Genomic DNA, 25,844 nt, shown 5'->3' with positions numbered 1-25,844 from the left:
GGTTCAGGATAAAACATCAACAGACAATGAGCCAAGGAAATTGCTTTGGACAGAGCATACATACCATGCCTTAACCATTACTGGCTAATACAACTGATTAAACTGACCTGTGGTTTCTTGCAGTGTCCCATGTCTTTATCCATTAGCACAACTACCTTCCACCTCTGCAACATTCTACTTAAATCCTAATCCATTTTTTCATTACTTCCAGATTCAATTTTTCCAATGTCCACCTCCCCAGCCTCCAAAACCCCAACCTACAGAAACTCCAACTTAAAAAAATACTGCCATTTCATCCTGTCTTGCAATAAGTGCTGCTAGTTCATTATGCCTGCCTTACCCAGCTTCCATTGGTTCCTCCCCAAAAGAATTAATTCAAAATCATCATTCTTATTTTTCAAATCTCCCCTTGGTCTTTGCAATCATTTCCAACTCCTAGTCTTCTATCCTCTGACTTTGATTTCACACTTTCCTTTCAATCCACCGCAGGTGGCAGATCTTTCAGCTATCTTGGCTCAATTGTCTGAACTCTCTTGCTACTCCTTTGTACTTTGCAATTTTTCTCTTTGCTTTCAAAAGCCTCCTCCAGACCTATCTTTTTATTCTTGCTTTCAATCACCTCTCCTGACTCTTCTATTACTTCTCAGACTTATTTGCCCCTCTGTAAAGTGCCTTGGATGTGTCTTATGTTAAAGATACCATATAAAAGAGCCTTTTGTCTGCTTGCTCAATGCCAAAATCATAGAAAATGTCTGTACAACAGGTACTTGTATATTTTCTGTTCCATGCTAAATTTTAACTGTTACAAATGTGTATCTTTCCTTACAGAAAGCATATATATTTACATTCCTACTGAGTTCAAGACTATTCATCGAACCTCATGAGCTATTATCAAAAGTATGTCACGTGTGTATTGAGCAGCAAAGTCTAGATGAGCCAGTGCTTGACAAGGTCAGAGTTAAATTTAACTAGATGTATAGCATTTCTTTTTAACAGTAAGCTAATTGTACTATCCAAAAGAAATGACTGCCTAATAACAAAAATGGTTCTCATCGTCAATTCATTTTTCCATTGTTGCCAATTGATTTGAACTTGATACAAACTGCTGTTAACAATAATCTGTTGTAATTTTATCTCTAACTTATGACATGTTGTAAAATTTAAAGGAAATAGTTGGAAGCATTGTGGTGTGAATATCCTCAAAGTAGATGTACTTTTAACCAGTTTTAACCAGCTTTAGTCAGGCTTCATTTGTCTCTGCTTCTTACTTACAGTACATAGGGGAGGATATACTTGTCTTGGAGGAGGTGCAACAAAGGTTCACTAGATTGTTTCCTAGGGTGAGAGGGTTGTCATATGAGAAATTGATTAGAAGGGAGCCCATATTTTCAGAGTTTAGGAAAATGGGAAGTAATCTCATTGAAAGGTCTGAAATTCTTAGAGGGCTTGACAAAGTAGATGCTGAGAGGGTATTTTCCCCCAGCTAGGGCGTCCAGAACTAGGGATTGTAATCCAGGATAAGGGGTCAACCATTTGGGAATGAAAGGAGGAGAAATTTCTTCATCTAGAGGATTTTGAAAATTTGGAATTGTCTTTCCCAGAGGGCTGTGAATGCTCAGTCAATGAGTACATTCAAAACTGAAATTGATAAGGTTTTTTAGGTCTTAAGGAAATCGAGGTACATGGGGATAGAACAGGAAAGTGGAGTTAATGCAGATGTTCAGCCATGATATTACTGAATTGCAAAGCAGATTTGATGGGCCGTATAGCTTACTCCTGGAATTTCTTGTGTTCTTCTTTTTACCACATCACTATAGTTCACAAAAAGCTAGTTGTACATTTGTTATTCCTCCTCATCATCTTCATTATTATCATCATCATCGTCGTCGTCCTCATATGCCCCTGTGGATCTATAGGAAAGGAGATTAGAAACTAAGAATAGGTGAGAATTACCTACTGAAGGTAAGAAAACAGTGAAGTTGGGAGTCTGTGTCTGTGAGGGGACAAAGAGTGTGCTGGTGTCCAAGGGAGGAAAGGAGAGTAGTCAGTGCCGTACTCTGGTCAGTAAACCTCTTGCAGCACTTGTCTGTAGTCCTTAAGGTGACATAGTTGCCTCTTTGTGCCAGTAGCACCTTCCACATGGCAGGTGAGACATTTTTATGGAGTTTCATCCCACAACCACCCAGCCAAATGTCACTTGTTTGTTTCATTTCAATGAGTGAGTTTGCAAATCTGATTTACTGTCATTGTAAACTCTTATCCTGTGCACCTATAGCATGTCCATGTCTTTTTCTGGCTGATTCTATCAGTTGCTGTGATGGTAGAAAATTCTGAAAAAGAAATATAAAAGAAATCTGAGACATTGAACTGTATTCTCCTTCATGATCCCACCAAAATTAGGATGTCCAAGCTGCATCCTACCTTTGAGACTGTCTCTGGCTGTTCCATAACTGTCTACTATAATTGGTAGTAGATTCTAGGTTCCAGGCCAATTTTTTTCCAGTCTGGCCATGTTGCCACCATATCTGTCATGGACAGGGTAGTAGTAGATCCCAGAAAACGATAGTAAACATATTGATTTTCCCCTTTTGTAGAGTTATCTCCCTCCATTCTGCTACCAGCACTTAACTGCTGAAGACTGAGATTTTTAATGGAACATCTATTCCAACCTAATCCACTTCTGCCCATAAATAGCACTCTCAGATATCTTGGTGCTGTAGCAACAGCAGAATTTCCCGCTTCTACAGGGAAAGCTCCCTTTTGATGACGGTGATCCTATCGGAGATCACCCTGTATAAGAGATGACCCTCTACTCTGAAAATTGGATTGGGCTATTGGCTTTGGTAAGGCTCAGGAAAAAGTTCCACGCTGCCAAAGCACCACTACTGGGGGAAAATCCTAGCCATCCAGTCAAGCTACCCAACAGTGAACCAAGTAATTTTGCTGTTCATCCAGTCTATTCAAATGTTCACCCAAAGCAGATCTCTTAAAGGCTGTGATTACATTTCCAATAGCACAGTAATCCCATTTTACATACTATTTATTCTGATGGCTGTGCAAGTGAGCTGACCCATAAAATTCTGGTGGAGAAAACTTTGCAGATCACCAGCCATTACAACTCACTTTGTTTTGTTGCAAAAGTAATCTCATTCACCGTGTGGGAATTCGGAGCCATTATTTGAATTCCTGGTGCTCAGATCATTCTTTTCCCGTAAATGGTATACTGGAACTGGACTGGAATCTACCAGTCAAGTATATGCTAGACAAAATAGTCCACACCTTGAGCTGGATTTAACGTGCCCTCGCCAGGTGTGTTTTTGGTGGGTGTGGCATGTAAAATAAGTCAGGTGGCTAGCCCACCACCAAGCTGACTCCCATAATATGCGAGGTGGATGGGTGCCAAAATCAGCAGCCCACCTGTCCTATGTAAATAAATTAAAGGCCAAGTAGGCTTGTTAGCAAGTCTATTGACCTGAATAATATGCCACCCACACAAGATACGGCTGACATGGGCGGGTAGGTTGGAGTGGGCAGGCTGGGTTTTTTTTAAGGCCTAGATGAAAAAGAGCAGGAAGGAAGGAAGGAAGGGACACCTCATTGGGTGGGTGCCCTGCTCTCACTGGGGGAACCCACCCCCCACACCCCAAGATGTCACCCCCCATTCCTTCCTTGTGCTTACCCTCCAAAATCCAGCCCCTTTCCCTCCTCCCTGGGCTCTTGAGTCCCTCCCCACCCTAAGAGGCCAGCAGCTCCTGAGGGCAGGACTTCCTTCCACTGAGGGAAAGAAGTCCTACACTCAACCAATTTAGTCCACCCCCAGTGTGCTATGGCTGCGGGGCTTGTTCCAGTCGTGCCGACGCTTCTGGTTGACTTTTCTTCCAGGGCGGCCTGGGGAGATGCAAGCAGTCCCTTATTCTTTACATATACCCTGTTAAAAGTATCTTAATAATTATACACTGAACTAATCACAGAATTACAGTACAATCCCAATTGGAATGAGTTCATTTCTTATCAGAGTTATTCAGCTAATACTTTACTTAATACATCTAAGTTAAAATAACAAATACCATCACGCAATTAAACATTGAGAATTATAATAGGTATTCAGGGAGGTGTTGGTAATTAAGAGTTAGGCACTTAAGTAATTTAAATACATCACAATTTCTCAGCAGTTGCTCAGTTTTATTGACCCATCAATTAACCTCGTAGGTTTGAAATTTTATCTGATTTAGCATACTGTGTCTCCAGGTTTAAATAGAATCATGTGGATCCATCTGTGTGTAAGTTATTTGTCTCGGCTTCTCTGCAAGGCTTTGTTTGCTCCTTCAGAATTCCAGTTTTAAGTCTTTTGGGTTTCTCAGAGCTCAGTAATGTGGTACAGTAGCCTAGTGTTTATGGGAATGAACTACCAGCCCAGAGGGTAGGAGTTCAGGTCCAACCAATGCAAGTTGTAACGTTCATTCAATCAATTTGGCGTTTTTTGAGACATCTCCAGATTATAAACCAATTGGTTCACAAATGCATTTCAAAGAAGAGAATCTATCATTATATATAATACCAGACCCACAAAATGTGTTTGATGCTTACTGCCCTTCTAAGTTGCCTAGCAAACTGCTCAACACAAAAACAAAAACAGAATTACCTGGAAAAACTCAGCAGGTCTGGCAGCATCGGCGGAGAAGAAAAGAGTTGACATTTCGAGTCCTCATGACCCTTCGACAGAACTTGAGTTCGAGTCCAAGAAAGAGTTGAAATATAAGCAGGTTTAAGGTGTGTGTGTGGGGGGTGGAGAGAGAGAGGGAGAAAGAGAGGTGTGGAGTGGGGTTGTGGTTGTAGGGACAAACAAGCAGTGATAGAAGCAGATCATCAAAAGATGTCAACAACAATAGTACAAAAGAACACATAGGTGTTAAAGTTAAAGTTGGTGATATTATCTAAACGAATGTGCTAATTAAGAATGGATGGTAGGGCACTCAAGGTATAGCTCTAGTGGGGGTGGGGAGAGCATACAAGATTTTTTTTTTATAATGGAAATAGGTGGGAAAAGGAAAATCTATATAATTTATTGGAAAAAAAAGAAAAGGAAGGGGGAAACAGAAAGGGGGTGGGGATGGGGAGGGAGCTCACGACCTAAAGTTGTTGAATTCAATATTCAGTCCGGATGGCTGTAAAGTGCCTAGTCGGAAGATGAGGTGTTGTTCCTCCAGTTTGCGTTGGGCTTCACTGGAACAATGCAACAAGCCAAGGACAGACATGTGGGCAAGAGAGCAGGGTGGAGTGTTAAAATGGCAAGCGACAGGGAGGTTTGGGTCATTCTTGCGGACAGAACGCAGGTGTTCTGCAAAGCAGTCGCCCAGTTTACGTTTGGTCTCTCCAATGTAGAGGAGACCACAATGGGAGCAACGAATGCAGTAGACTAAGTTGGGGGAAATGCAAGTGAAATGCTGCTTCACTTGAAAGGAGTGTTTGGATCCTTGGACGGTGAGGAGAGAGGAAGTGAAGGGGCAGGTGTTGCATCTTTTGCGTGGGCATGGGGTGGTGCCATAGGAGGGGGTTGAGAAGTAGGGGGTGATGGAGGAGTGGACCAGGGTGTCCCGGAGGGAGCGATCCCCACGGAATGCCGATAGGGGGGGTGAAGGGAAGATGTGTTTGGTGGTGGCATCATGCTGGAGTTGGCGGAAATGGCGGAGGATGATCCTTTGAATGCGGAGGCTGGTGGGGTGATAAGTGAGGACAAGGGGGACCCTATCATGTTTCTGGGAGGGAGGAGAAGGCGTGAGGGCGGATGCGCGGGAGATGGGCCGGACACGGTTGAGGGCCCTGTCAATGACCGTGGGTGGAAAACCTCGGTTAAGGAAGAAGGAGGACATGTCAGAGGAACTGTTTTTGAAGGTAGCATCATCGGAACAGATGCGACGGAGGCGAAGGAACTGAGAGAATGGGATGGAGTCTTTACAGGAAGCGGGGTGTGAGGAGCTGTAGTCGAGATAGCTGTGGGAGTCGGTGGGTTTGTAATGGATATTGGTGGACAGTCTATCACCAGAGATTGAGACAGAGAGGTCAAGGAAGGGAAGGGAAGTGTCAGAGATGGACCACGTGAAAATGATGGAGGGGTGGAGATTGGAAGCAAAATTAATAAATTTTTCCAAGTCCCGACGAGAGCATGAAGCGGCACCAAAGTAATCATCGATGTACCGGAGAAAGAGTTGTGGAAGGGGGCCGGAGTAGGACTGGAACAAGGAATGTTCCACATACCCCATAAAGAGACAGGCACAGCTGGGGCCTGCTCAGTTGTAAGACGAATGTAATCAAACATAAAACTAAGAGAAATAAAATTCTGGCAACCTCAACCATTTAAAGTCCTGCACACCAGCAATGGGAAAGCCATTCCACCGACAAGTTGTAGTGGGATCAGTCCCACAGGCAAGCGACAGCCTGACATAGTCGTTATCACAGAATCATATGGCATTTACCAGGGAGAATTAATAAGGTGGACATGACATTAGAAGAAAAGATCAAAAAATATATCAAGACATTTAAAGTTAGAAAGGGGGAGATAATTGATGGACGAGTCAAACTGGAAAGGATAAAACCCCTGGTTTGGACTGATCCCATCTGCACATAACAAAAGTTCATTAGAAAAGTAAATAGGATCAGAAGATCGGAGCATGTGTTTACAGCCAATGGAAGTGCATCTTGAATGCAGTCACTATTGTCATGTAGAAAACACAGAAGTCAATTTGTGCACAATAGCCCGGATTTTTGTCCACAGGGTCAGGTTTGCCAAGAAAGGAAATTTCCTGACTCTGCAACCTGACCTTTAAAAATGTCCACCTGCAAGTTGGATTTTCGTTTGGGGGGGTGGGTGTTGAGCTGTAAAATGAGTCAGGGCGAGCAACCCTGGAAGTGGAAAGGGTTCAGAGGTGGGCCTGATGCAGTTCGGGCATCTCGGGTTCATGTATAAAGCACCGTCCTGGAGGTTCAGTCCTGGTGAATGGTCAAGAGCCTTGGAGGAGACTTTGTGGAGTGGTCAGGTAAATGTTGAAGCTCTAATTGTTGTCCAGTTGTTAGATTATCTTAGAACGGATGGCCCATCGTGGGCTTTCCCTATGGGAGAATTCTCATTCATGCTTCCTAATCAAAAATGTGCTGAACCAAACCACTGAATGGATTCCCAAGACATAACATAGCATCGTCTTGCCACCACAACTTGATGCAGATAATACATAGTGATTTAGTAAGCTGTTTAGACTCAGTGAATGAATGAACAACATTGCCAGGCTCATTATCCTATCCACTTGTCCTATTATCACTGGTCTCTCTGGATGCGCCCACACTGTGGACCTTTGACCAGGTCCCTCAAATTTACAGTGTCGTGGCTTAACAACCTGAACAATATAGAGTAAGCCAGTAGGGCTGTCAGTTGTCCTTGACTGCAGCATGTCACTTTGGCATGCCATTCGCAACATATACAACACTAAGCGTATGTGCAGAGCCCTTCTCTCAACCACGCCATTAAGAGTATTCATAGATGAGATGATGTGCATGGTTAGTGCATGTAAGCACACAAAAGTGAATTTTAGCAATGTATTTTGAGTTGCTCATGACCCTTCTCACCATACATTTTCATCAGTTAACTTATTAATTCAGATAATGTCACACACATCAGGTGTATCTAAAGGGATGATGCCAGCTGCCCCACGTCTCTCCAACCGGGAGCTGGGGGTCCTGGTAGAGGAACTCCAAAGGCAAAGGGACATCATTTATCCAGTTGGCTGTTGAAAACCACTTGCCACGATCAAGAAGGCATGGATGCAGATTTCTGCAGTGGTGAGCACAGCCGATGAACATAGGAGATCGTGGATTCAGTGCTGCAAAACTTTCAGTGACCTTTTGTGTTTTGGCAAAGTAAGTAACTTGGCTCATAGACAGAGGTCCAAGGGAAGGGTCACATCTGCATGCTGCAGATAAGGTGCGAGACATGACAAATGCAATCTCCAATGCTGAAGCAGAGGATTGTGTAAGCAGCTCATTTATCTGCGTGCAAAACAGATGTAAATAGGCAGTATGATGTGCAGAAACATTGAAGAGCAACAGATCTGTACATGCTATATAAGGGAGTGACATAAATTCATGTTGGTGTTGCAGAACAAAAGGGCAGAGATCGTCAAGGAGATGGCCCGGACTGCAGGTGGATAAGCCTAGCTGGGGCCCATGCGACCTATGGAACAGATGGCCATGGAGATTGCCAGGGTCTGTTGGTGATGGTGAATGTTCAGTGCAGGTGATAAAGAAGGTGTTGAGATTACCATGGCACAAGGTGGTAATGGTGAATGTCATGCTGTCATTTCGCTAAGCACAATGAGACGTTGGTGTGAGAGCGAGCACAATGATGGGGTTGCTTTGTAAGGGCAGCGGGAGCATGGTTAAGGCAGTGGTGCGCTACCTAAATATCTCATTTTGCATCTCACACAGGTCCCAGCTCTGCTGGCTCTCCCCCTGGATCCATTTCATCCCTCTGTCATGAAGAGGAGGAAGAGATGTCCAAGGCTGCAGCGTCACACCATACTAGCCCATACTCAGCCAACCCAGATACAGGCACATCAGAAGGATGTAGCGTGTTTAGTGTCAGTGGCACAGGGTGAAAGTCACTTTACCAGAATGCAGGAGGAGGTGTCAGAGTCAGGGACGTCTGTGCACATGCCCCTATGGAGTGGATGGAAAGTCACAATGATGCTCCAGTGCGCAGGAATGTGCAGCCTCAGGAGTCAGCTTTTGGGGCACAGTATTTGTCCAATCAGGAGCAGATGTGTGGCCATCTGACAGAGTTCCCTGAGGCATTGGGAGCTCTTGGACTGTGAATGGAGGAGTCCATTGCCATCACAAGCTCTGCGTTGCTCCGGTGGTTCAACCTCATGAACTCTGACCATGAGAGATTGGCCAATCTTGTGGAGAGACACATGCAACAACACTCGGTGTGGATGCAAGAACAGTGTCTTGGCCAGGAAAGGGTGCATGCCTCCCGCAATAGCCTGGATCAGTCTGCTCAGGGTATGAGCGCTGACATCCATGGAGTACTTGAGGAGCTGCGTATCCTTAACAGGATGGTCGCACTGTTGGCGCAGTGGTTGCTAGATTGGATAACTGCTGTACACCAGTATCCAGCCCAATCAACCACTCCTGAAGGTCAACCTAGGGCTGCGGACGTAACTGAGGAAGGTGAAGGTAACAAGAACTCCTCAACACCCTCATTCTCCCCACCCCCTCTGCCAGAGCCCTCATCTGCTCCACGAGTTCCAGTGACCATAGCTGCCCATGCAGAGATGCAGAGGCTGCGGTCTGAAGGAGGCTCCTAATGGGTGCCTGCACAAAGAGACCGGCCACCACACTCCTCATTGCCCTTTAGAAAGAGAAGTGAGCAGCCTGCCTCCACTTCCTCAGAGGCAACACACAGGCATGTGTGCAAGCAGAAGGTGCCATCTTGCCTAGAGCACGAATGGGTTCACTATGGTTACTGTATTCACATTGTATATAGCACATTTGTCCAATATATTTCTTTTCACTTCTGCATGACTATACGTGGTGGAGGGTGGCAAGCTGAGTTGCATCTCGATGTGTCTTCACCAGGAACAATGATGTGGCCTGATTGGTGAGACATATTAGAGCTTCTTCTTTCTCTGTTGCATCACATAAGAGTCCAGAGGTCAAAGGCTCAAGCACTAAGATGTTCCTTGTATCTTTCAGTTCCATCGAAGCATGTCTTTAAGGAAGGCTTATTGATCGATTCCACGACCAGATGCTGGTCAGCAAGTGCAAGTCAAATATGAGTGCCAGGTGCTAGACATTCATTCACACTTGGCCTTGCACTTTGGCCTTGGTGCAGGCAGCACAGTTCGGTAGGCCATGTCTTGTCCAGTTAATATAGGTCATCTGCTGTCGCCACTACACTGGCTGCATTGTCATTTTCAATGTCACAGGATCTGGTTTGTGCGGTTTGCCAAAGTAGATTTAAGCCGAGACTTATGCATGTGGCGCCCAGTACTTAACCCAGAACATTAGCCAGAACGGATGTAGCACAAATTATTTCAATGACTTGTCATGGCACAGTTGCCCAATCAACATGCGCAAGATGCCATATCTGCATGTATGTTGCAATATACAATAGTTTCAGCGTATATAGGGTTTTAAGTCTTCATTTGTGTCATTGTATGGCTTGGCAGCACGGACATATCATTCACAGTCAATGACATTCCTTTGAGGGGACCAGGTTAAAAGGGACTTGTTACCATGTGTGTTTGAAAGATGCTACAACCATGTTTATGTTGGAGTCAGTAGCTGCAGTTTTAATGTGACAGAATCTAACTCATTGATGATGCTTCTCTCCCTTGTGAGGGGTGAAGTCTGGCGTCAAGATACAAGGATTTTCCTGTGGAAGTATGTCACCAGGGACTGTCTGATGGCATTAGCTATTTTGGAGAAGCTTAAGAAAATATATTCCGGACAAAGACCATCTGGCAAGACCCGCTCTTGCACAGAGTTAATCCTAGATGCATGTCCTTGCCTCTCTGCTGTTCTGCCATTGTCGGGCTCAGCATCCTCATCTGTATCAGAAAGGTCTGAATGTCGTCCCCCTCATCTTTCTCACCTTCTTCCTTCTCAGAGATTGGAGCTCTGTCATGGGCTCATCATCCTCAAGTGGAGACCTGTCCACTGTGCAATGTTGTGCAGTATGCAGCATACAAGTATACTTGAAACTTTTGCTGCGGCATATTGGAAAGCTCCACCTGAGCAACCAAGACATCTAAACCTCATCTTTAAAATGCCAATGGCCTGCTCGATAGTGTTCCTGGTGACAACATGGCTGCTATTGTCATTGCACTCTGCCTCAGATTGTGGGTGCCTAAAGAGAGTCATTATTTTGGTCACAAGCCATCTTCACATTAATGGAGTGAAAGGACTTGTGATTCATGAAGGTGTCTGCATGTTGAGCTGGAGCCTTTATTACAACTTGAGTGCAGTCAATGACACTCTTCAACTGAGGGAAGCCTGCAATTTGGGCAAAGACTGTGGCTCTGAGTCTGAGACTCCAGATCCATGGAAAAACTAATGTACTGCCCCACATGAGCAAACAGGGCATTAGTCACTTCCTTAATGCATCTGTGCGCTGCTGACTGGGATCTGCCAACCAGGTCTCCTGTTGAACCCTGGAAAGAATCTCTGGCATAGAAGTTCATTGTAATGGTTACCTTCAAAGCCACTAGCAGGGAATGGGGCCCGATGGATTGTGGCTCCAATTGCTACTGCACCATGCAACAAACGTCTGCCACAACATCTTGGCTCAACCTTTTCTGTCATGTTGAGGTATGATGTCCTTGGTCTGTACACCCTCCTCACAGGGTAGAACCTGGTTGTCCTCCATCTCTGCCTCTTCCTCCCTGGTGCTTATTGACACAGCCTCTTCCTCATGATCTTAGGCCCTCCCTCTGGGTTCTGGATGCTAACGTTGACTGATGTCAACTGCCTCTGAGAGGGTGCTATGCCTATCCTCTATGCTTCCTTGGACAAAGCGCTATATGCACTTCCAAAGTACTAATTTCTTCCTTTCACCTGGGTAAAATGAAAAATTGCCATGGCAGACCAGTAACCCCACTGTTCCATTCCCTTGGGTCATGAGAGGACAGTGGGGGTTAAGGTCCTGGCACATCTGGGGCACCAAATAAAAATTTCAATATAACTTCACAGGGTTACCTCACCTCTCCAAGGGGTACCCTGGTTCTCCAAAGGAAATGCACAGAAAACAGAGCTTCTCTGGCCTGGTCTGCGCTGTGCCCTCTGGGCTTCACACAGCAGTGATGCAAACATCTAAAGTAACTGGAGGCAGCTGGTGATTTAAGTGCCTCCATAGAAGCTCGACCCAACTCCAGTCCCACCCACGTGAAGATGGGAAATGCCAGGTTCGGGCTCTCCATCATGGCGAAAATCCAGGCCAATATCTCCCACAGAAGTCCAAAACTAGGGCCCATAAGTATAAGATAGTCGCTAATAAATCCAATAAGTATTTAAGGAGAAACTCCTTTAGGGAGAGAATTGTTAGAATGTGGAACTTGCTTCCACATGGAGTTCTCCATGCAAGTGGCACAGATGCATCTAAAGGGAAACTAGATAACTATGTGAGAGAGAAAGGACTAGAAAGTTATGCTCAAAGAGTAAGATACAATAGTGTGGAGCATAAACACCTGTGTAGACCAGTTATAGGCTAAAGGCCTGTTTCTATGCTGTAAATTCTATATAATATCTATTAACTGAATTTCCTGATTTGTCCATCATCATCCCTGGGAATGTCCTATCCCACTGATGGAATAGACTCTCAAAAAATCAAGCAGAGTGGTGCATGTAATGGGCTGTGCAGGGTTCAGTGAGCCTGCAACATGGTCTTGTTTGACCTGAAGCCAGGAGGCAAAGGAAACTTCCTGCTGTTTCCTTCCTACTGCCCCATCACTCAGCTTCTAAATCAGTACTCTTCCTTGTTAAACACTTTGTGGAGGAAGAACTGAAGGAGGTTCTTTTGCATAGTGAAAACTGAATAGCTTAGTAATACAAATTGAAAAAGAGAGACTGAATCAGGCCTTAAAAGGCTGAGGGCAGCCAATGCCATTAGCATCTTTTGCCATGGTTGATTGGGAGGGAACTAACATGCAACAGTCAAAATGAAGGGAAAGAAAATCTAAGGTGCCAACGTGAATCTCAGCTAGGGGTAGGAGCAGCCAAGCACCTGACCCCTTGTTCAATGGCTACTAAAGTGGAGGTGATACATAAGATGAAAATGAAAACGGACACCCTCAGTGCCATCTGTGGTTCAGCAATACAGCTTGCCAGCAAGTCTGTACAGCCCAGATCCACTGAAATGTAATAGCCCTTACAGCGCATGGAACAGCTGTCCAGCTGGCATTTTGGTGACCCAAAGCTTGTGAAATCAGTTCCACATGGATCAAGTGAATTGCAGGGAAATGGAGCAGAATGAGCCAGGCGATCTGTGTAGGAACTTAAGAAAAATTATCAGTGTGCCGCCATCTCCCGCTTCATTAAAACCCTGATCATCATTCTCATCGGCTAAATAGGTAGTTAAGATTCCGTTCTTTCTCCTTCTCCTTATCATCATCTTAGTCCTCCTGTGCTTCATTTGCCAGTGTGATCTGGAAGGTAAGGGCAAGAGTGGGTGAGCATTATTCCCTCGGGGTTAGGAAGACAGAGAATGTGTGTGTGTGTATGTGTTGTTTCGCAGGGTTACAGAGTGTAAGTGTTATGTCATTAACTTGGTACAAACTGACCACATCATCATCATCATCTACAACAAGAGTAGAATGACTTCCCATGAGCTCCAAGACTATCTTCTCTTAGACAAGAGGTGTTTAAAGATGGGGTTGCTTCTTCCCATGGCCTGTTTCTTCTTATGTGCCTGTTTCTCCTACAAGAAGATTGAATAAGTGAGAAAAATAGAAGTCATTGCGGAGCATGTGTCAAGGTGGCATGGCAGAGCTGAAATAAGGGATGCATGCATAATAGCCAGCTAAATTATAGGAAGGGTTTTAGGGTTGTGCATGCAAGATAATTGGATTTGGGGTATGTAGCCATAGTGCTGATTTCCAAGTTAGAACCTCCTTTAATCAAAGTGTATTGCTAGGCTTTAGTTATACAGCCATTCCTATTACAAGGTGAAGAATACACTGGTGCCCAAGGAAGAACAGAAAAGAGTGGTCATTATGTGACCTTGTCTGCCCTGGTAAAGTAATTGAAATTCTTGCACTTTCGATCTGCAGTCCTGAGAGTGAAAAAATTGGCAATTGTGCCTCCAGGTGACACAAGTGATACTTCTGGCAGGTTTACTGCCACAGACATCCAGCAGCCTGTGTTTCCAGATGTAATATTGCTCAAGGGGTCTTCCAAGGAGTCAGTGTGAAATTATGGCATCATCCTCCTTGTCTGGATTACATGCCTTGCTGCCTTGTTTAACTTCCTGTGCCAGCTGCACCAGTAGTGGATATCTTGTAGGTAAAAGTGTCAGAAAAAGATAAATTGAGGCATGTAGTGAAGCTAACTGACAGTCAAGTGTGTTATCGAAGCACTGTTCTCTACTCGCCTACTTACCCTGACATGTCTGTTCAGCCAGAACAATCTTTTTAAATGTTGAATTGTATTTTTCATGCACTGCATTAGATTACGTGTGTTTTACAGTGGATTTTCACAAATCACTCCTCCAAATGACAATCCAGGAAACCCTTGTGTAAATATTCTCCATGCCTTTGATATGCACAAAATTTTATTGATGTAAAAGCAATGCAACTCAGCACATGGAAATTTACCTCCCATTAGAAAAATCTTCAATCTGAATACAAATAGTTTGTCCCTGTATTTTGAGACGTTTAGATTGTGTATCTATTAGTTATTAGCTGTTGATTTAATGGAACAGAATGCAGTACAAAAGAGTGTTTAAAAAGAGCAAATCCCAACTGTAAATGCACGGAAGCTCATTTGTGCATTACAACATTACCCTATCAAGAACCCAATGATGGAATTTCCTATTATGGCTTGAAATTTTCATTTTCATACTTTTGGAAGGGATATAATATGTGAATTTGGTGCTTTCCTTGGGTCCCAGTTGTGCATGCTGGCTCCTGCTTTATGACCATTCATACATGTGGTATATATTAATGAGATCGACAGGAAATTTGTGTGCAAATAGACATTGGCAAAATGGACAAATGAACATGCATAATATTGGGTGTAACTTGCCAAAAACACCTCACAATGAATCCTGTCCTTAATGTCATTGAAAGGAACAGAATTAAGAAAAAGATCAACATAAGGAATATGAGAGGCCCATTTGGACCATCATTCATATTCTTTATGAATATTTTGTACCATTGAACGGTACATAACTTAATTAATCTACCATGGGTATTTAGTAATCACAAGTAAATCTCCTAATAAGATCATCTCCCAAAGGTAACTGAAGGGAAGTCTAAAATATCAATTGCACATTTCAACCCGTAAATTTGAAACATTTGTGTTTATTTTCTCATGTCCCACAAACAATGAATTATTTCAAAATGCAATGACTGTTATAAAAACAGAAAATACTGGAAAAACTCAGCAGGTCTGACAGCATCTGTGGAGAAAGAAACAGCTAATGTTTTGAGTCTGTATGACTCTTCTTCAGAGCTAAGAGAGCTGAAGCTTCAGAGCAGAACTGTTAGATAGGCAAATGCGGAAGCCAATTTGCATTTTGTAAAATCCCACAAACGCCAATGGGGTGACTGACTAGTCAATCTGTTTTTGGTGGTGACTGTTGAAAATGGGATGCGGACCTGGGTTCTAAGGAAAACTATCCTTTCAATAGTGTTGTGGTATCTTTAATATCTACTTCAATTACAAGAATTGGCAAATAGTTTAAGATCTCAATTGAAGAGCAGCATGTCCGACAATACAAAACTCCATCAATATTGCAACGTTGTATCAGCTAAACTGATGCACTCAAATTCTGGATTAGGATTTGACCTCACAACCTTTGAACTCAGAGTTAAAAGTGCTACCAAGTGAGCACAGCCTACACAGACATATTCCAAAGATACTATTTCCATGTTGGAAATAAATTATAATGTGCCACAAAAACATTCATTGTCTATATCAACTAGCTTTAAATTATGTTCTCTGTCAGACATTCGTCAGATCTTTTGCAAAAGAGTTAATTGGCACTATTTACTGCTTTTGATGTGAACCTAATCCACGTAGCTGCAAATAGAAAGTTCTTTTGGATGGCGGTGTTCAGATCAAGTCTTCTCTGGGATGAGTTAAGAAATAGTGAGAGATCTATGACCATTTTTGGAGTACATTAAATAGCCGGGTTTTACAAATGTGTGATAGTGGCAGCAAACTTTACCCCTGACCCCACATATTGAGAAGTCACAAATAAGCATTTTTCCCATCTGTTAAATTTAATGGATGAAAAATCATGAGTATTGTGCAGGTGAGGCTCTTGTGATTAGCACACATTTGTAATGTTATGGACTGAAGAATAATTGTAAAGAAATTGAGCGAGATTTGTAAGCAATTTAGATAAGTTTGCAGTTGTAAATGAATGACATAACGTGGGGCTTTAACTTTCTTAAGGTAAATGTTTGTGGACAGAAAGAGAATTGGTTTTTTGAATATACCTAGGAGTGAATCAGTAAATTACATGTCCAACAGGGATGAAGTTTTAGGTCTGTTTCTGAGTAATAAGATAGGAAAGTAAGCAGCCTGAAAATGAGAAAACTTTGTATATAATGGCTATAACCTAAAAATAAGGAAATTGTGTTGAATTTTTGCAGAAACTGTTTGGAATAGGGTTGGAATACTGTTTGCTGTTCTGGATATTAGAACGATAGCAGGAATGAAAGGTTATAGTTTTGAAGAAAGACTTGAAAATTGTTGTTTTTTTCACTGAAACTGGGAAGGTTAAGGAGGAAAGCAATTAGGGTTTTAAGAATTCTGAAATCTAGAACCTATTAGGGATGTGGTAGCATGGTCTGTAGAAAATTATAATATGATTATGCAGAATCAACATAGTTTTCTGGAACAGAAATCATGTTAGCAAATCTATCAGTGTTTTTGAGGCTGTAACTACTACAGTGGATAAGGTGGAACCAGTGGATGTAGTGTATTTGTATTTTCTAAGAGCATTTAATAAGGTGCCATTCAGGAGGTCATTGAACAAAGTTAGGGCTCATGGGATAGGAGTAATATATTAGCATGGATTGGTTAATAGACAGAAAACAGAATAGGAACAAATAGATTATGTGCAGGTTGGCAGGCTGTAACTAGTGGAGTACTGTGTCTGGGCCTCAGTTATTTATAATCTATATCAGTGATTTAGATAAGGAAGTTGGGTATAATGTATCCAAGTTTGCTGATGATACAAAGTTAGGTAGGAAAGCAAGCTATGAAGCAAGTAGGATCGAAATGGATTTGGACATGTTGAGTGGGCAAGAACACAGCAGATGGAATACAATGTAGAAAAATGTAAAATTAATCACTTTGGTAAAAAGAATAGAAAAGCAGAATATTTTTAAATGATGAGAGACTGGAAAATGTTATTCGAAGGGATCTGGATATCCAGAATTTTGCCCCAGTGACAGTGAAGGGCTGTCAATATAGTTCTAAGTCAGGATGGTGTGTGACATGGAGGAGAACTTGCAGGTGGCAGCTGCTGCCCTTGTCCTTCTAGGCAGAAGAGATAGCCAGTTTGGAAGGTTCTGATGAAGGAGCTTTGAGCTGCTGCAGTGCATACTGCTGTCACTGTGTATCAGTGGTGGAAAAAGTGAATGTTTATGGTGTTAGATGGGTGTTGATCAAGTGGGCTACTTTGTCCTGGATGGTGTTGAGCTTCTTGGGTAGTGTTGGAGCTGCACTCATCCAGGCAAGTGGAAAGTACTCCATCACACTTCTGACGTAGGTCTTGTAGATGTTTTGGGGAGTCAGGAGATGAGTTACTTGCTGCAGAATTCCCAGCTCTGACCTGTTGTTTTAGCCACAGTATTTAAGTGGCTAGTCCAGTTAAGATTCTGGGGATCAATGGTAACTCCCAGGATGTTGATGGTGGGGGAATTCAGCGATGGTAATACTATTGAATATCGAGGGGTGATGGTTAGATTTTCTCTTATTGGAGAATGGTAATTGCCTGGCACTTGGGTGGTATGAATGTTACTTGCCACTTATCAGCCCAAGCCTGAACATTGTCCAGACCTTGCTATTTATGGACACAGACTATCTGAGGAATCATGGACATGGTGCAATCATCAATGAACATCCTCACTTCTGATCTTATGATGGAGGGTGCATAATTGCTGAAGATGTTTGGGCCTAGGCCACTACCCTGAGGAACACCTGCATCGATGTCCTTACTTTAATGTAAAAGTAACAGAAGATTACATGATAAGCTGAATTGTAGTGCATATATATATAGGAGCTAGAGTTGAAAGAGATTGCAGACTATATACAACCTGACAGTCCCTGGCACCAGACATTCATATGGGCATGTCTACCACTTTGGAAGCACCTACCGCTGAAAATGGCAGCAGACCACTAGATGCATGACTTAACCAGGAATATAGTTGTGCATCTCTTGAAAACTGAGATATAAGTGCAATCCAGCATGTGCAAGCTCAGTCTGTGGCTTTTAAATGACTACAACCTAACTTATTATGCCCTAGGGTCATTTTAATCCCACCATAACTTATTTGACAAGAACCATTTCTCAGTGCAGTGATGTATCCTTTACATCTGCTAAAGCAAAGAATCTGGCACCAAGCAACAGCAACAGATATCCAGGCAGCAAGACTTCTTGACACTATTCATTTCTCAAAGCTGTAGAGTATCATCAATTACACACCTCCTCCAGTTTAAGCTCCATTAGTCCAAACTATGCTATACATAAGTAGGAAAGCATATTACTCAGTCAACGTGCAGATGTAAGGCCAATTTAGCTTATTTGCAAGGCTCCACGGAGCTTCACCTGCCAGCCTTGTGGCTACTCCACATGAAATTTACCCCAGTGTATGATGTTAACTTCAGCTTCTCTGAGTATCTCTACAATCCTTCAACATTCAATGTCCATTGCACAGAAAAGGCAAGGCTGGCGAGAAGCATTTTGGGTGATTCTAACTGTCCTCTTCATTCAGGGGAGATAAGGAGGCAATGTAGTTAGGTAAATACAAGGATGATAGGGGAGTGGGACTTGGTGCAAGGTAGGATGCAGGAATTGGAGTTTTGGATGTTGTGATTTGTAAGTGATGGTGATGATGGGGGTGGGGGATGCTCGGGAAGCAGCAATGAGCATTCGAGTAATTGAGTTTGGTGATGACAAGGGCCTGAATAAATGTTTCAATGGAGTGGACAGGGGCAGCTGGTGTGGAGGTGAAAATAGGCAATCTTGATGGAAGACAGTATCAGAGAGAAGGATAGTAACTGGACAGGATGGAGTGATTTTTTTTTGAGATGGGGTCGATGTTAGTGGTTGATTATCTTGTGATGACAGGTGATGGGCATTGTTTGATTAAGGACTGAGAGCACATATAAAGAGTATCAATGCCCCTTTAAGGAGCTGTTAATTCATTCATTTGATTATTAATTTGGTTATTTTATTTAGTTTACTAAAAGAGTATAAAGACAGTCATGGGGTTTGGTTTGCTTGGCTGGCTAGATAGCTAAAATGTAATGACATGAATGTCACAGGTTCAGTCCCCATTCTGGCTGTGGTAGTTCTTGGAGGCCTGCTTCCTCAACTTGCCCCACCCTTGTAGAGTGGTGCCCCTCAAGCCTGTATCATCAGCCCCAGGAACATTATTTTGATTTAATTTGATGCGTTTTCTTTAAAGTTTTGTCTTTTTTGTCACACTACCCCTTTTAAGGGGCTGTTAAACTAATTAACAAATTAAGAAATAAACAAGTTATTTTTATTGATACTCAGGAGTACAAAGAGAGTCAGGAGAGCCCCACTGGAGGACGCTCCACATGACAGACTTCCCCTTTACCATTGGGGATTTGGTATGGAGGGTGGTGCATGCAGCAGTCCTATACAACAAATGATTGATATGGTTCATAGGCTCCCAGACTGCTTGTATTTTTGACAGTATTCAGGAGTCTGTGTCCCATGTCTACATAGATTGTGTAAGGTAGCAGCTCCTGTTCCACTCTTTTGGGGGGGGGCTGCTCCTCCAGTTTCATTTGTGCTTCAACACCACACTCCTGACCTTTGGCCACCTGGTATGGGGGGCGGTGCAGATTGGAGAACCTCCTTGTTACCCTACTCTTGGGCCTGGCTAAGGTGGCCATGAGCAGGCCCAGGCAGTGGGTAGTTTGTCCTGACTGTCTCTCTCCTCCATGATTACCTCCGCGCCTGGGTGTCCCTGGAGAGGGAGCATGCGGTGTCCATCAGTACACTTCAGGCCTTCTGTGACCTGTGGCTCTACAGGGGCTGCAGTGCATCATTTCCACCTATAATGACATTTAATTTATTACATTTCTATTGAAGTTTTTTTTATAGTACCCCTTTAAGAGATGGTTCTTTAGCTAATTTTGGACATTTGGTACTCAAAAGAGTATGAAGAGAGTCAGCTGGGACATTGTGTTTGGAGTTAGGAGGCAGAGATCTGTAACGCTGCATCCTGTGAATAAACCTACTAACAAAGAAAAAAAGTTTGTGTCTCTTCATACTTCACCAGCTGATTTGAATCCATTTAACAATTGATGAACCAAGAAAATAAGCTGGGGGTCACAGTGGAACAGAAGCCCACTCTAACCCACTTCTGGAGTCACTCCTGCTGATGAAAGAAATTTCACCTAACATTCATGGCACAATGAAACTGAACTAAATATTTGTAGCATCAAATCAAATTTAATTACAGAATTCCAAATATATAGACTGTTGGCTCTTGCAATAAATATGAGGGCAGATTTGCCTGTTGTTTCCAAATTTAATGGGGCAGGGAGTGATGGAAGCTGGATGGAAATGCATTACTGTGAATCCCTACCCATTTCCCTGCTGATGCATTTTCCATCAGAAATAACTGAGGATATGGAAGCACTTGTCCAAATATCAGAAGCATGTTAAAATGACGTGATGTCACAAAACATTTTCTATCATTCCTACCTATACAGCACGCTACACTGCTTATTGTTAGCCATCTTAACAGGGGGTCAGGGTTGATAGCAGAGAATGTGATATAAAAAAGAAACACCAGTAACTGGCAGCTGTGACAGATTGGATCGGAAGCAGGATGGGAGGCAGGAAGGACCAAAAATTGGCATTGAACAGAAACGTACCAGCTTGCTGACCTACCCAGCTCTGGAATTCTTTTGGTCCAGGAAGGATGGGTGTTGACAGCTATTCACCCAAGTGACCAATAGACTATTAGGCTATTTAAATGACCTACTAAGGCCACTTGGCCAAAGCCAACTGGAATTTACCCCACTGAGATTGAAACATGGCCAGGGGATGGAGACAGCCTCCTGGTGGCAGACCTGGGCATGGTTATGGTTGGGGCGTGTGGGGGAACAGGGCCAACCCCTCCATCCCACTAAGGCCCTGCATACCTGCCTTAGCAATCAGCAACTACAGCCGCTGCCCCTCCATGATGACAACCTGGCAACTGTGGCCTCTTAAATGCAAAAACTGTTTTGCTTCTCTTTGCAGATTGATGTGCCCTTTCTCTCTCTTACCTACATCTCAACGCTCACCTTGGACAGTGGGGCTGCAGTATCATTGCGCTCCAGCATTGGCAGCCCATTAGCCCCATCTCCCTAATCATTAATTAGCCAGACCTAAAAAAACTCATGTTGGGTTTTTGACACTGACAGAACATACGGTTTGAGCCCACAAATACAATCAGCATTGGGGTCCCGACCCCAAAACACAATTCCAGCCCGTTATCTCAGAAAATGACGATCAATTGCAGATAGTGAATATAATTGTGATGGGTTCCTTTCAAGTTCCATTCTTTGCAATTGTTATTTTGAATTTGTTTCACTTAACATTCCTGTTTTTTGAGTTAGTGTTTTCTATTAAGTATTAAATTTGCAGCCGGAAAAAATTGAAATTCCCAAAGATGGAATGGAAATTGAATGAAGTGCAATAGATTTGCTGATCTACATCAGTATATCATTCTATTAGAAGCTTAAAACGTCTTTCAAAGCTCCAAAACCATCCACTCCTTTACAGAATCACAGAATTACAGAATTGTTACGCTGAAGAAGGAGGCATTCGGCCCATTGTGTCTGCAACAGCTCTCTGAACATTTTAACTCCTGCCTTTTCCCTGTAACCCTGCACATTGTTTCTGTTCAAATAATCATCCACTGCCCTCTTGAATGCCTCAATTGAGCCTGCCTCCACCACATTTCCAGTTAGTGTATTCCAAACTCTAACTACTCGCTGTGTGAAAATGTTTTTCTCACCTCGCATTCACTTCTTTTGCAAACACTTTAAAACTGTGCTTTCTGGTTCTTGAGCCATTTACAAGTGGGAACAGTTTCTCCCTATCCATTCTGTCCAGACCCTTCATGATTTTGAAAACTCCTATCAAGTCTCCTCTTAGCCTTGTCCTCTCCAAGAAAAACAGTCCCAACTTCTTCAATCTTTCCTCATAACTGAAGTGTCTCATCCCTGGAACCATTTTCATAAACCTCTTCTGCACTCTCTCCAATGCATTCACATCCTTCCTACAGTGTGGCGCCCAGAACTATACAGAATACACCAGCTGAGGTCTAAGCAGTGTCTTATATAAGTTCATCATAACCTCCCTGCTCTTATACTCTATGCCCTATTAATGAAGCCTAGAATACTGTATGCTTTAGAAACCACTCTCTCTTCCTGTCTTGTCACTTTTAATAACTTATGGAACTATACACCCAGGTCTCTCTGCTCCTGCACATCCGATAGAATAGTATCCTTTATTTTATACAGTCTCTCCATGTTCTTTGTACGAAACTGCATCACCTCACACTTCTCCACATTGAACTTTATCTGCCACCTTTCTGCCCACTCCGCTAATGTCCTTCTGAAGTTCTACACTGTCTTCCTCACAATTTACAATTCTCCCAAGTTTTGTGTCATCTGCAAACTTTGAAATTGCCCCCTGCACACCAAGATTTAGATAATTTATATATATCAAGAAAAGCAAAGGTCCCACCCAATACCAACACCTGGCGAACTCCACTACAAACCTTCTTCCAGCCAGAAAAATACCCATTAAACATTACTCTCTGTTTCCTATCCCTCAGCCAATTTTGTATCCACATTACTACTATCCCTTTTATTTCATGACCTATAACTTTCCTCACAAGTCTATAGTGTGGCACTGTATCAAACGCATTTTGGAAACCCGTATACACCACATCAATGGACTTTCCCTCATCAACCATCTCTGTTACCTCTTCAAAAAACTCCCAACAAGTTAGTTAGACATGATTTTCCTTTAACAAATCCATGCTGACTCTTCCAAATCAATCACATTTTTCCATGTAATTATTAATCCTATCCCGAAGCTACTGGATGTGTCCCTCTGGCCCTCACATCAAATGTTCCAGAGTACAGATGGACATTTTGTTGGGAGCCTGCTGAAAAAACTTAAGGCTGACCTTGCAAGCTTATGTATGTGGTCAATGGCAGGTCAGTTGGGTAAGCCTGCCCTGTCACTCCAATGCAGCAAATTGTGCAAAGAGCTATCTACCAGCATCTGATTTATCCTATTCTGCTAGATGGAGGAGAGGCTTATGGTTTCAGGGGAGAAAGAACGTAGTTTGGAGCCAACCACATTGCTGTGGGTCTGGAGTCACATGTAGGCCAGACCAGGGAAGGATAGCAGATTTCCCGAAAGGACATTAGTGAACCAAAAGGGTTTATATAACAACCAATGATCATTTTGTGGCACCACTAGCTTTCAATACCATATTTTTTTCTTCCTTACTAATTGAACTTAAATTCCACCAGCTCCTATGATGATATTTGAACCCATGTCCTCAAGGCATTAGCCTGGGCCTTGATTACTAGTCCAGTGATGTTACTGCTATGCCACTGGCTCCCCTATGAAGCCATCTTTCTAGCACATTTCAACTCTAAGAAGGCTAAACTTCCGCCCAGCCCAAACCAGATCATTCACATTAGGAAAGGAGATTCCAGGACAAGATTCCTCGTCCCAAGTCAGCCAATGGGCTAGGATAGAGGAGCACGTCCGTCAATCAGTAAAAGTGAGGCCCACCTAAGAGTTGAAGTTTGGGTCTAGGCCTGAGCCCCTGAAGATTCAGATTGTCAATGTATAAAATTTAGTCCCTCATTCAACCACACTTTCAAGTGAGCACCCTTACTCAGGTGGATGTCCAAGTATGCCTTCATGGCATGGACATCCATAGCTTTCTATTAATAAAGGAATGTCCCATTGACCAGGATAAAAAGAAAAAAAGTAAAGATTTGCAATTATATAGCACCTTCCATAACTACTGGCTATCTCAAAACACATTACAACTAATGAAGTAGTTTTAAAGTGTAGTCATTGTTGTAAGATAGGATACTGGACTATCATTAGCATTAAAGAACTATAGATGTTAGAGCCCTGGAGTTGTAGCAGTTTTATCTTAACTATTATATCATTTTTGCTGGCCTTTAGGCACGAATTAAAAAATTTGGACCTAAGATAATGCAGCTGCTGACAGAATGGACAGAAACTTTCCCTTCTGATTTTCGGGATGAAAGAATGATTGGACATCTAAAGGACATGATCCACAGGATAGCTCCTTGTGATGAGGTGAGTTTCATGAATAATGAAGCATCAGTTAACTTGTCTGCTATAATACTTGTTCTACATGTCCCAAGTAAGGTTATTCCTGTCCTTTGATGTTCACTGGTTTAACATCCAGTTAGTTTTTTTTAACTTTCAATTGTGGTTAAAAAAAAACCTTGTGTTATAAAGTCTAATGAATATATAATTTAAAGTCTACAATAATGTACTAAAATAATTTTTGAATTCTGCCTTTTAGCAATAACCTATTGAAATGTTAATGCCACTGTTTTATGTAAACAAAAACATTTATTTTAAATGAAAATAACTGCCAGGTAACTCTTGTTATATATTAAAGATAAATGCATCCTGATTCATTTATTCATCTTTAGTAAATTATTTGACTAATGATTAGAAGAACAACATTATCAGCAGATAAATTTCCTAGATCTGTCTGGAGGTCTTGCTTCTGACTAAACAGAAATAGAACTTTCAGTATATTTGCAATGGTCATTATTATGATGTAAAGTAAATTAGCAAAGAATACATAAGCATCCTCTTGCAAATTTCATCATGATTGCTAAAGAATCAACTTTTTCTCAAGATGAAAATAGTTAGGTTTTCATTTATAGCTTAATGAAGACTTACAACAAAACAATAAATAGCTCACAAGTTAATGGAATGTTGTGACCATTCTAACTTTACTCCCCTCCCTCTGGCAGTGTGCTACAGATCTGCTATGGTAGATCTCGAAGCTAGGTGAGTATCACTCATCTGGCAAATGCATTCATAAATCACTATCTTCCTTTTTATCAGCACTGAATATCAATTTTGGAGTCACTTATTTAATATTAAGCAGTGGTCAAGAGTTAATTTTTAATACTGCACTGTGAATGAGATAGGTATCTATATAGTGCAAGACATGGCTGGCAATTACAGGCTGTAAATTTCATTCTGTCCACTAAGAGAGAACACTGTGTATGTATGCTCACATACATGCAGAAAGCTCTGTTCTTTGCCAATACATGTCAATATTTTGAGGTATTAAAAGACCCTGCATTAAGTTGATAATGTACCCAGGAGATCCAGCTTATCGAAACTGTTTCCACATTGCAATAGAATTACACCCCATCTGGTCTTAAATCCAAGTGATGTAGAACCCTAATGGCTCTTGCATTATTAGTTTTAATATGTTTCAAAGTCAGATTGGGAAATGACTACAAAGCTATTCTGTCAGCTTATACGATCCACATCTAAAATCTCGAACTAGAGTCTAAATCAGTCTGCAGCTACCAGATCCAGTTAAATTGTCTTCTGGTTTTCAGACCTGATATTTGGGTCTTGCAGGCTGCCAGAAAAGGAAATTAAGCTTCCTCCTAATAGGTAGAAAAATCAGTTGTTGAACTGAACACATTTTACAGTAATTGTGTTCTGCTGCTTCCCTACAACAATGTTCTCATTAATTATTGCTATACTGCAAGTACCATTGTCCAGTTGTAGCACTCCTGCTCTGAGATAGAAGTCCTAGGTTCAAGTC

The 25,844-nt window shown here is 42.4% G+C and overlaps 1 protein-coding gene across 5 annotated transcripts in view; it reads left to right on the top strand.

The window, feature by feature from the left end:
- LOC121281361 (ras-GEF domain-containing family member 1C-like) overlaps window positions 1-25,844 on the top strand; it is a 252,523-nt gene that overhangs the window by 204,385 nt on the left and 22,294 nt on the right. For all 5 annotated transcript variants that reach the window (XM_041194292.1, XM_041194293.1, XM_041194294.1 and 2 more), the window contains 2 exons: window positions 829-951; window positions 24,197-24,334. In XM_041194292.1, coding sequence (XP_041050226.1) covers window positions 829-951; window positions 24,197-24,334 — 261 coding nt within the window. The remainder of the gene's footprint in view (window positions 1-828; window positions 952-24,196; window positions 24,335-25,844) is intronic.

The sequence above is a fragment of the Carcharodon carcharias genome, chromosome 8, assembly GCF_017639515.1.
Source record: "Carcharodon carcharias isolate sCarCar2 chromosome 8, sCarCar2.pri, whole genome shotgun sequence".
NCBI lineage: Eukaryota > Metazoa > Chordata > Chondrichthyes > Lamniformes > Lamnidae > Carcharodon > Carcharodon carcharias.
This window is presented reverse-complemented; position numbering and strand designations above follow the sequence as displayed.